Genomic DNA, 12,342 nt, shown 5'->3' on the forward strand with positions numbered 1-12,342 from the left:
CCAAAATAGACCCCTCTCTACCTCACTTCCCCTCCTCCTCCCTCCTCCCACTGCTTCCTCCTCCCCTCCTCCTGCTGCGCTGTCAGGGAGGGAAGGGAGAGGTCCCACAGTGGACTTCTTCTTCTCACGGGAGTGGCAGCACGAAGAGAGAGAGAGAGAGACAGCGGTAGAGACAGTCAAACAGAGAGCGAGTGGGCGATCTCCCAAATGATGAACCAGGGAGGGTCTCTGAGGAGAAGCCTCTCCTCGCTGAGGGACGCATGGCGCTGGAGCGCGGGCTACCTGTTGAGGAAGGTAGGAGTCGGAGCGACGGTGGACGGATGGATCCGGAGAGATCATTGGACGCTGAGGATGGATATATGTGGACGGATAGATTGGAACGGTCGCATTGGAAACCGTAATGGCTGATGGCTTCTGCAACCTTTTGCACTTTTCTCACCGAATCCTCCAAACTTTTTCTGTTCTTTTATTGTTCTTTTGTGAAACTTTTCCCTCCTTTTCTTTTACCTTGCCCGCTCTCTTCTTCTCGCTCTCTGCTCTGCAGGCGAGTACCATCCCCCCACGTCTCCCTCTCTCTCTCTCTCTCTCTCTCTCTCTCTCTCTCTCTCTCTCTCTCTCTCTCTCTCTCTCTCTCTCTCTCTCTCTCTCTCTCTCTCTCCGATGGTTAATTTGTGGGCCTGCCCATAAACGTCGGACTGCTCAGATGGTTTCCATCAAAAAAACAGGCTAGGAGGTCCCCCCCCTCTCACTCCCCCCTGTCTTCCCACACCCACCCACCCACACCCACCCACACACACAAACACACACACACACACACACACACACACACACACACACACACACACACACACACACACACACACACACACACACACACACACACACACACCCCTCTCTTTCTCCCTTATCCTCACCCCCGTTTCCCACCTTCTACTAACCCCCCCTCCTCCCTCGCTCTTCCTCCCCCTCCTCCTCCTCCCCCTCTCTTCGTCCTCCTCCCTTTTGTCTCTCTCACTACTGCGAGCAGCGAACATGAAGGGGGGGGTTGAGTTGTTTGCAATCGGGGACGTCCGTGCGAGCTGCAGGGTGCTACGTCTTTAGCACGGATAACCCACTTTGACTGATTGGTGGTGGTGTGAGCCAACAACATGCTCAGTGCGCATCATGTAATACAGCTCACCAAGAGTGGTGTGAGACTCTATCCCTGTATAGAAGTGGTTCCACAGCATAAACAGCATAACTGCAGCATAACTCGAATACCGCTGGGACACCATGAATGGAGAGTGAAGAGGTTTTCCCAGGGAAAACCTGATTGTTTTTGTTTGTTTTGTAGCTGATTGGAACTCGGTCATAATGTTTGTTTTTTTACTGACCCAGATGGGAGCTGTTACATGTGAATATTGTGGTTCATAAAACGCTGTGTACACCACTTTGGACTAATTAGAAGTGGAAAGCTGGATTTCCAGCGCTCTCTGTCCTCCTCTTCCACAAGAGTGAACCTCCTCTCCGTAGCCCTCTAAACTAGCACAGCCCTGTAATTAACACATGATGCTGCTTTGTTTCGGCTGTTGCTGCGCTGCGTGTGCGGTGTGTGTGTGTTTGTGTGTCTGTGTGTGTATGTGTGTGTGTGTTTGCATTTGCGTGTGTATGTGTGCTAACCAGTACCAGGGGTCAAAGAGTCGTGCTTCCTCTGTAAACAGAACCAATGTCAGTGTTTCAATTAGACCTCGAAATGAGCCCGTCCTGGTTTCCCGTCACTTCTTCTTTCTCTAGATCGGTAAAACAGTGCTGTTCCTACTTCACGACCCCTCATCTCCGTCTCTCTTGTCCTGTCTCTCTTGCTCTGTCTCTCCCCTCCGTCTCCCCCGTCTCTCCCCCCCTCTCTCCCTGTCCCATACATCTCTGTTGCCCTGAGGCGACTCTGCCCAGCCGAAGGCCCTCGGCAGCAGCATGCTGAAGTGTTTATGTTGAGCTGCAGACTCCAGCAGAGGGATTCAATGAGTGTTGCTTTAGTAGGGGCCAAAGGCTCCTGGGAACCTTTTGGTTGGTCAGGGGATGTTTAACATTGAACATATAATATACGTTAGAAACAGGATGATGTCGATGATGATGGGTCCTTACACACAACAGCTATTGTCGCCATCCTGCAGCCTTAACAAGGCGCTTGATCCGTTTAAATACATTGCAATTAGTTGATTTCTAAATCATGTGTGTGTGGGGGGAGTGTCTGTGTGGGTTGTGTATGTCTGTGCCTGTGTACGTGTGATAATAGTAGTAGATTGTGGCGCCTGAGACCACATTGAAACATGCATGCTTTTCTGTGTACATCCACTGCTCCTGTACTTCAGTAACACAGACACATGTGAGAACACAACCCGCCCACACTCGACACAGCAACCGGCCCTTCCCATCCTAGATACTCTGATGTGATGGATGGTGATGGATCACAGGCCATTCCCCTCTCTGTCTCGGCTCCCTCCCCCTCCCCCATCCCCACCGCCACCACCGGTGCACTTTGGTCGACTGCGCACGTCCACGTGACCTTTGAACCCCCCCCCCCGCCAGGTTTTGGTGAGGGGGAGAAGGGGGGCGGGGAAGGCGTACTGGAGTCAGACGCAGACCATCGCTCCAAGTACACCTTCTGCGAGATGACTGTGTTACTATAATGGGATATTCATGATCCCAACCTCGTCTCCAGTTCATTTAGAAGGTGCCGTGTGATTCTTCCCCTGGGGAGAGAGAGAGAGAGAGAGAGAGAGAGAGAGAGAGAGAGAGAGAGAGAGAGAGAGAGAGAGAGAGAGAGAGAGAGAGAGAGAGAGAGAGAGAGAGAGAGAGAGAGAGAGAGGGATTGGTGGTGTGTAAGGAAATAGAGAGTGCATGAGACAGAGAGGGAGAAAGTTAGCGGTACTGATAGAGTGTGAGACGGAGAGAGAGAGAGAGAGAGAGAGAGAATGAGAGAGAGAGAGAGAGAGAGAGAGAGAGAGAGAGAGAGAGAGAGAGAGAGAGAGAGAGAGAGAGAGTGAGAGACAGAGAGAGAGAGAGAGAGAAAGAGAGAGAGAGAGAGAGAGAGAGAGAGAGAGAGAGAGAGAGAGAGAGAGAGAGAGAGAGAGAGAGAGAGAGAGAGAGAGAGAGAGAGAGAGAGAGAATCCTCAAAGACCACCTGAGGGGGATTCTAGTATTTTCTGGCGCTCGCTATCCTTACTCCTTGACTTGTGACTCGTGTGTTATTCCCTCCGTCTCGCTGCAGCAATGAAGTCTGGCTCTATTGTTTATATTATTGTTCAATTGTGTTGCTTGGAAACCGTTCATACATGGTGAGCGAATCCACATGGTTGTGTGTTTCATCAAAATGAGAAAACCAATATACTGTATGTGGGGGAGTGGTTGTGTGTGGTCAAGCTGGATATGAACCTTACGAAGGAATCAGCATTGTATGGTTGAAATACACAGGTGTTCCTATTGTTTCAACCACACACCGATGCTGATATTGCACTGTGAAATGCAATAATAACAAGAATCTCTCATGTTTTTCGCTCCGTGAGCCGTTGAATATTTAGACCAAATTTTCACGCGTTACAGAGGGTCAGCCACAGTTTACTGACCAGTTTAATGTTCTGCTTTTCTTCCAGGGCTCCACAAAGTCCTCCAAGAGCATGGAGTCTCGACGCAGACCCTCCAGGTAAGACGCCGAGAACAATTTCCTAAGATCCTCCTCCTCACCCAATCTCACCACAGAACGCCTTTTACCAGTTCTACGCTAAATCCCCTCTTCTCTTCTTACGTATTCATATTTTTACTTGAGATGGCTGATGCAGATGCTTTTATCCAAAGCAATTTACAACCATTCATACACACATTCACACACCAACAGGGGAGTCAACCACACACGGTAACAGCCTGCTCATTGAGAGAAGTTAGTGTTACGTGTATTGCTCAGGGACACCTCGGCACTCTAGGAGGAGCCGGGATCGCCACTAGCAACCTTGCGCTTACAAGTCATCCCGCTCTATCTCCTGAGCTACTACCGCCCCCCATTTTCTTGTCTTATCTTCTCTCCTCTTCCCACTGCTCCTTCCCTCTTCTATCATTTCTTATCCTCCCATCTCCTCTCAATGTTTGACACAATCTTACCGTAGCTCACCATTTTGCCAATTGTATCTCCCTCTTTTCCTTCTCCTCTCGACTCCTTCTCTCTGCTCTCACCTCCTCCCCTGTCCTCCCCTCTCTTCTGTTCTCGTCTCCTGGGAATCATTTTTTATTGTATTTTTCACCGAAAATGCTCATGGTTACTATTTACAGTCAACTATGGAGATTCCACAGAAAGAGAAACGGCTTTAAACCAAGAGAGAAGCGAGGAGTTTCCATGTGCAGTACAGGGTGGCAAAACGCTAATGTTTTCTGATGACTGCAAGCTGCTCGTAAAAGGTTTCTTGTAGTTCACCAGATGCAATTTGTTGCTCTATTTGAGGAACCCACCGCCCCCCCCCCCCCCTCCCCTCCCCCCTCAGTCGATGAGAGAGCAAAATAAGGAAATAAAAGGGTTAAAGAAGATGACGTCACAGAAATCTTTTCTTTCATTTTCTTCCATTTCTATATTCAGGCTGAGGGGGAGTGCTACGAGGCTTCTACATCGTAAAGTTATGAGGCAATATGAGATCTGTGGATGTCCTGCAGGGAACCAAAAGCCCTGGAGTTACTCTGCACTTTGCAAAATAAATGGTTGTCTTTTACACATCCCCCTGTCCCCCCGTCACAAATGGAAGCCAGAGTTAAAAAAAGACGCTTCTCTTTCCTTTGCTGGACCTCTTAAGATACCTCATAGGCTCAGGTTATGCATTATTAAGGTTTTATTACCCGCTCAGACCAAGGCGAAGAGTTGCTACCACACATGGATCCCAGTTTTATGAGTCAATATAACTCATATGCAGGCAATGTTTATAATGGGGGTCATTGACGATCATTTACTTTCCAAAAAGAGTAAAACATCAGACCTCTTATTTAACTGAGGCTGTATAAAGTTCACTCAGTTTTCACCGGTGTTTATTGACCGTTGTGTTTTCTTCACAACCAGGCCGGAATAGATAATACTAAATAAGAGATGTTGTGCTTGTGCACCATGATGAATTACCCTTACCCCTTTCATTATAAAATATCCAGAATGAATGGATATTTTTGACGCATGACGAGCCATGAATGTCCCCTATATCACATGGGTAAATCAAATAAATATGAAGTAGGCCTACCGAGAGTTAACACCCACTCTCTCCTTCTCTTTTAGAGAAAGTTTTTCCCCAATTAAACGCAGGGGGACACAAAATAGTCCTTAGTCAACAAAGAAGAACGCAAATGCGATAGACATTATGGCAATATGGGAACGTGACGATTGGGAACAGGGCCAGATCTTGACCCATATATATGAAGCACCTGGCAGCACACACTATGGAACTCCCAATCCCTGGGATTAATCCTGTTTTGTAAGAAAATACACGTAAGGTTCTCCAACCGAGAGGCAATCTGTGAAGATGTACGGTGTTGGTGCTCATCCAGATGCGTTCCCCGACATGCGACCCCCTGCCCAGACTGAAATTGAGCGTGAGGAGATAAGGGTGGGGGGGAACGCAGTGAGAGGCAATCTCTCTATCTCTCTGGCTGATTAGAAGCAGGTTGGCCCTGCTCGCTGGCCGGCGCCTGGATCAGCACCAAACCACAGGCACCAATGAGGAAGAGCCCTGCAGAGGAGGACGGTATAGAGAAAAAGAGGAAGACGTCACAAAGGATACCATGCCATACCCTTTATTTGTTATCTGGGTTCTCAGCACTCTGGGATGGTCACCCATGCACACCGTCCCACAACCCAAGCTGTTAAGTTATTTAACATCACGGGAGGGCATAGCCATTGCTCAGTACACAGCGTTCAAACTTGAGTGAACGCTCCACTGTCGGTGGAATAGTATTACTGCTGAAGGAGATGGATCCTTGCAGAAGTCCCACAGGCAGATCGAAAAACGAATAACCCAATGCATGCATTTATCGATCAGCATCAAATAAAACCGAAAGTCGAAATGAGAATCCCCAGCATGAGAGACGATTCAAACGTACCCCATTTATCATGGGAAGAAGACGATCAACGTTTTGCAATAAGCCGTCCTCCTTTGGTGTAAGTGGGAGAGCGATTGATGTATCAATTCATGAATGAATAAGCATGCTTTGAATGGGCCCAGATGTGGGGGATAGCACCGGCTATGTGTATAGTGGAGCATGTGGGAGTCCTGGGGCCAGACATATGAGCAATCTTCTCAGGACCTCCACTCAGTTGACACATGTGGGAAAAATGTTCTCGTCTGGGGGACTTTTTCTATTGGTTTATAGTTCCCCTTTTTCCACCCTCTCCTCCTGTCCTCCGTTCTCCTCCTCTCCTCTCGGGTGTGAGAGTTTCAGGGTTTAGACGGCTGTTGCTTTCTCTTTGTGTGTGTTTTCACGCTGATAAGCTCTTCATAGAAAGATTTACAGCCTCCAAAGATTGGGTTTTAGTTCACAATGTCAATTTTTCAGTCTAGCAGTCTCTATCTCTCAAGTCTGTACTTTTCTCCCCCCCTTTCTCTCTCTTTCTCTCTCTCTCTCTCTCTCTCTCTCTCTCTCTCTCTCTCTCTCTCTCTCTCTCTCTCTCTCAATCTCTCTCTCTCTCTCTCTCTCTCTCTCTCTCTCTCTCTCTCTCTCTCTCTCTCTCTCTCTCTCTCTATCTCTGTCTCTGTATCTTTCTGTCATTTTTATTCTTCTGATTCTCATTTCTCTCTCTCTCTCTCTCTCTCTCTCTCTCTCTCTCTCTCTCTCTCTCTCTCTCTCTCTCTCTCTCTCTCTCTCTCTCGTTCTCAATCTCTCTCTCTCTCCCTCTCTCTCGCTCTCTCTATCTCTCGTTCTCTCTCTCTCTCTCTCTCTCTCTCTCTCTCTCTCTCTCTCTCTCTCTCTCTCTCTCTCTCTCTCTCTCTCTCTCTCTATCTCTTTTGATGCACTTGCTTGTTTTTGTCCCAGTGTGTGTAAAAAAGAATGCAGAAAAACCAAATAAGGTTGAAACCATCACCTCCACCTCCTCCGTCTCCTCCGTCTTCTGAAGGTATTGGAATGGCGGGGTCCTGGATGACTTACATTTTCCGTCAGCCGTCGTCCGAGGCGTTGTGTTTGGTCTGGGTACTTACTCACCGGGCGGAATGTGGGGGATATTTGGATAATCCCGTTTATTTACGAACTGAATCAACACCCCCGCGGTCCATCCCCCCTCTCCCCCCACCTCCACGCCTCCCAGAGAAACAGCGCGACAAGTGTTGGAAGCAAGGCGGCTAAGATCTTTTGATTAAACATACGCGGGAAATGCCATGGGAAGACTGCAGTGCTGCGCTCGGGGGCCCTGGCAGGGGCCCCCGGGGGGACGCCCGCTGTCCCGCACCATGTTTGGACATGCGCTGGCTGGTGGCGCTCGGGAGAAGAAGCGATGTGTTTATAAGATTGAACCTGAAATGTAACTGAAGGTCTTCAGCGGTATATGGACGTCCCGAGTGTTTGGTGTAAGAGGGCCAAGCCGATCGCTCAAGTGGCTTCGGGCGATGGCGGTTTCAGAATGTTTTACTGTGAGATCGTTAGAACCGTAAGCAGGTTTTATATCCTCTTAACTCCTTAAATGTATTAGCGAATATACAAGTATTCAGAGGAGCTTTTTTTCGAATGTGAGTTTGTCATACTTTTTATGGGCTGAGGCGTCTCGCTTAGGGATGCAAACAGGTTGAAGAAGGACATTAGGTTTCTAACCCTTTAACTAACAGACTAGCTTGGCTACAACAACTTAGTAGTCAAATGCATGGTTGAAGACAAAGTGACAAATGACATGACAAAGACCTGTGAGCAGCCTCCGTCATCGTCTTAACTAAACCAAGTCACACCAACCGAATGACATCGACCCACATCCAATGGCATGATTAGTAACGTGCAATAAAACAGCTTGAGAGAACATAAATCAGTGATTCACATCTGAAGAGCTGGGGCTCTGGTTGGGAGTACAGCACACAGCCTCAAAGCATGACGCATAATACTCCTGTAAGTCAATATGTGCGCAAATATGTCTTCCCTCTCTGATCTGGTGGAAGTTGTGTGTGGTTGTCCCAGCATATGGACTGACCCCGCCTTCATACTTGGAGATGGAACTGAACCAATGAGCTGAACCGACAATCCTCAGCCGTTTCTACCAAGCTTATGCATGATGATATCAGGCCACACCTGGTCAGCCCCAGATGAACGAATGCAGATTTAGATTTTGTTGACTACATTGTTCTATTCTGTGTGTATTCTTATTTCTAAACATACACTAATTGACACTAATTGACGCTTAATAACATAGCTGACCAAAGCTGTGTAAATACCAATCAGAATGTCTGCTCCATGGTTGGGTCTTTGACATAGCTTTCTGGATCTTTCTTCTCAAATAAGAGTAACACAAGTATCTGTCTAGCAAATGTTTGGTGATAGAGGGTTCCTACAAGCCGCCTTTGTCAAGACTAATCATAGATAACCACATGAACTGCCCCCGACATTTCTTGGATGTTAACTGAAAAGAACAAAATGGATACATAATAAACGGTATAAATTGAATTATCGTCCTTTTCTTTACAACCGTATTCAAGCTTTTGTCTTGTGAAAATGATCTCATGGATGCATAGGTTTGACAGGCAAGGGGAGTGTGTGTGTGTGTGTGTGTGTGTGTGGGGGGGGGGGGTGGGCAGAGCCACAGAGAAGGGGCAAACCGAAACCATGTGTTGGTTGTTATTGTGAATCTAAATACAATCAAAAGGATGACACCGTTTGAAGTCAAGCATTCCATAACAAAAGTTCTATATCAAAAGTATACATATAAAATCAAAAGATGTTCAGATGAAAGAGGAAATGGAGCAGAGTAAGTATTTCTCTCTGTTTGGTTGAGTTTTGCAGCACCTTTCACTTAAGTACAATGGCAGTGAAAATATGTGACAGTTTCTCTGGAAGCCACACCAAGTTACTTTTAAGGAAAGGGTAAAACACACAGTTTAAGATTAAGGTAAACTGATTAACTGCAAATGCAGACAGCCACGGTGGTCCCTGACAGAACACGGCTTTGTGCTCTGTGTTGAAACGACTTGCGTTTGGTCAATTATCTCAGCCGGAAAATTGCTTAAGATGTCAATTCTATAGCAGTAATGCTATAAATGCAATGCCACCAATGCAGTAGTATTACTAGCAATGTTGTTCTACCAGCATTGTAGAGATTAGAATGTAAACCACTGGTGCGCTCACCATGAAGTAGCCACCGACCCTCTGGGGACCCGGGTTTCATTCACCGCAGTCATGTCGTTCCCTCTCTCTTTCTACCCACTTTCTTGTCAAGCCCATAAATATACATAAAAAGTGACATTTTACGTAATTCAATAATAGCATTCGTAGAAGATGAGCACTGTTTATATTTGCGCTTTGCCCAGTTGTTGACAGAACTTGAATTTTTTCCTCTGATCCAGAACATTCTTTGATTGTTATTTGGATAAAAGGGTCTCCCTAAAGACTAGCTTTGAATTTCAAGATTAGATAATAATCCTCAATTCATGTCCCAAATGGGAAATCCGGGAACGCAATGTACCAATATTCACCATGAGCTATTCACTATATATAAATGATAGTATAACTTGTTGACAGAAGGACTCAATATAAAATGTGTAAACCCTCCGCCTCCTCCCGCCCCCCCCAGGACGGTGAGCCTCATGCAGGCCCTGGAAGAGAACTACGAGGTGGACCTGGTCTACATCACGGAGCGGATCATCTCCGTCTCCTTCCCCAGCTCGGTGGAGGAGCAGAGCTATGCCGCCAACCTGCGCGAGGTGGCCACCATGCTGCGCTCCAAACACGGAAACAACTACCTGGTACGGCCCCGGGGCCCCTGCCCCTGCTCTCTACGGGTCTGCATGGTATTCTGGTGGGTTAAGGGGACTCTGTCGCAGACCTAGGAGGACGCGTGGTTTGTAGGCAACAGCACATATTAATCAAAGAACTATGAGATTTCAGACAGGTCTAAATGTTTTTTTCTTACTGTGCAAGAGAAATGGCAATGATGTAGACGGATGAATGGATTAAGATGACTCAGACGCACGATGCAGTCTACAATACTTCTTTATCCCAAATTGCACGTCAGAGATTCATAAATGACTTTCTTATCTTTTCCAGCTCTTCAACCTCAGCGACAAACGTTATGACATTAACCAGCTCAACCCAAAGGTATGCGATTCTACTCAACTCTCCTCACAGCTCTACTTTATCTATTATACTCTGCTCTACTTTTGTCTTTGTATGATATCAAACTCAATATAACGTTCTGGACCTAATATCTCTCTCTCTCTCTCTCTCTCTCTCTCTCTCTCTCTCTCTCTCTCTCTCTCTCTCTCTCTCTCTCTCTCTCTCTCTCTGTCTCTCAACCCTTCTCTCTTTTTCTCTGTCTATCTCTTTTTATATCTCTCCCTCTCTCTCCCCTTCTCTCTGTCCCTCTCCCTCACTCTCTCTCTAATTCTCTCATCCAGGTCCTGGACTTTGGCTGGCCGGACCACCACGCCCCAGCACTGGACAAGATCTGCAGCATCTGCAAGGCCATGGACACCTGGCTTAGCGCAGACAGCCACAACGTGGTGGTCATACACAACAAGGTACAGATACCAACACAGGGAACCAATACTAGTTATAAGATACCAGAACAAGATACCAAGGCAAGCTCCAAGCACAATGTACCAGCAAAAGATACTAGCGCAACAAACTTACTACAATATCCCAGCACAATATATACTTTGTGAATGCTGTTTGGGTTTGTGTGCTGCTTATGGGCCAGTGTGTTTGCAGCCAATAGAGGGCGCTCTTTGGATGTCTCAGGGCTCCCCCAACCCAGCCCAGCGCTGTACTGGTGTGAGTGTGTGTGTGTGTGTGTGTGTGTGTGTGTGTGTGTGTGTGTGTGTGTGTGTGTGTGTGTGTGTGTGTGTGTGGTGTGGTGTGGTGTGGTGTGTGTGTGTGTGTGTGTGAGTGGGAGTTTGTGTGAGTGTGGCCACACTGTTTGTAAATGTAATCCTCCTGAAATGTGTCAGTGCACTGCTGTTTGCAAGGATTAAGTGTGTGTGTGTGTGTGTGTGTTGTGTGTGTGTGTGTGTGTGTGTGTGTGTGTGTGTGTGTGTGTGTGTGTGTGTGTGTGTGTGTGTGTGTGTGTGTGTGTGTGTGTGTTTGAGTTTGAGTGAATGAGACAGAGTTGTTTGCTCTGAGTTTGTTTTGTTCAGGGTTGCGTCGAAGGTAAGATTTAGAAGAACTCTGATTATCGGAAAAAAAACAACCCCAGCCTAAGACACTCTAGAGCCGTAATCAGGATGTTTTACCCTCCAAGTCCTAATAACAACTGCCGAGCGAAGAAGAAAACAAAAGGCCAAAGGTCAAAGTAAAAGTCAAGCAAAGATGGCCTGCAAAGTGTCAACTTATAATGTTCCTTTTCTTCATTTTAACCTCAGGCAGAGTTTTGTGGGTCCCTATGCTCAAAACCTCACACACCTGGCAACCCACCGCCTCCAACAAAACCATGAAATGCATTTCCAATCTCTTAGCACCAAGAGAATATAAAATATGCGTGGACCCACCGTTAACCATTTTCACCGGGAAGAAAGTAGTTCCCATAAGGAAGGGTGTAAACATGGCGGTTGCCGTGACGACCAGGGCTTGTTGTTTTCCTTGCAGGGTTGCGTAACACGGGTCGATGAGAACATTACCGGGGTGGGTGGGTGGGTGGGTGGGTGGGAGGAGGTGGTGGCGGTGGTGTCTATGACGGTCGCTAAGGAAGTCGTTTGGTTTGGATTTACACATCATCAACCAAGCGCTTCCCCAGTGGACAACATGATGTTTATAATGTGGAATGTTGAACAGACTTTGTAACCCTTTAACCCTTCAGGAATACTTAACCTTTTCCCTGGTTGGGGGAATGCTTTGGTGTTTTTTGCAGATTGGTTGCTCAGGGTTTTCCTAAGGCAATGCATCCGTTTGCTTGTGTTAAAAAAGTTATGGTCTAAAGCAGGCCTATTCAACTAGCGGCCCGCGGGCCGAATCCGGCCCATCTTACTTTTTATCTGGCCCGCAAGATGCTGCCTGTAAAAAAATATATATATAAAAAAAAAAAAATTATAAAAAAATAAAAATTATAAAAAAATAAAAATATATATCTATGAATCAAATTACACCGTGTATTACACACGCGGGCCGTGACTTTTACCACGAGGCCCTAGTCCCCATTAGCGTCAGCAGCGAGGGTATTCT

The 12,342-nt window shown here is 46.9% G+C and overlaps 1 protein-coding gene across 16 annotated transcripts in view; it reads left to right on the top strand.

The window, feature by feature from the left end:
* Window positions 1-12,342, top strand: part of tns1b (tensin 1b) — a 175,325-nt gene that overhangs the window by 110,241 nt on the left and 52,742 nt on the right. For 15 of the 16 annotated variants that reach the window (XM_030343418.1, XM_030343423.1, XM_030343430.1 and 12 more), the window contains 4 exons: window positions 3,630-3,679; window positions 9,761-9,932; window positions 10,234-10,284; window positions 10,584-10,706. In XM_030343418.1, the coding sequence (XP_030199278.1) occupies window positions 3,630-3,679; window positions 9,761-9,932; window positions 10,234-10,284; window positions 10,584-10,706 (396 nt within the window). Of the gene's footprint in view, window positions 295-3,629; window positions 3,680-9,760; window positions 9,933-10,233; window positions 10,285-10,583; window positions 10,707-12,342 lie in introns of all 16 variants that reach the window. The other variant, XM_030343429.1, reaches the window with a different exon arrangement.

The sequence above is a fragment of the Gadus morhua genome, chromosome 20, assembly GCF_902167405.1.
Source record: "Gadus morhua chromosome 20, gadMor3.0, whole genome shotgun sequence".
In the NCBI taxonomy this organism is placed as follows: domain Eukaryota; kingdom Metazoa; phylum Chordata; class Actinopteri; order Gadiformes; family Gadidae; genus Gadus; species Gadus morhua.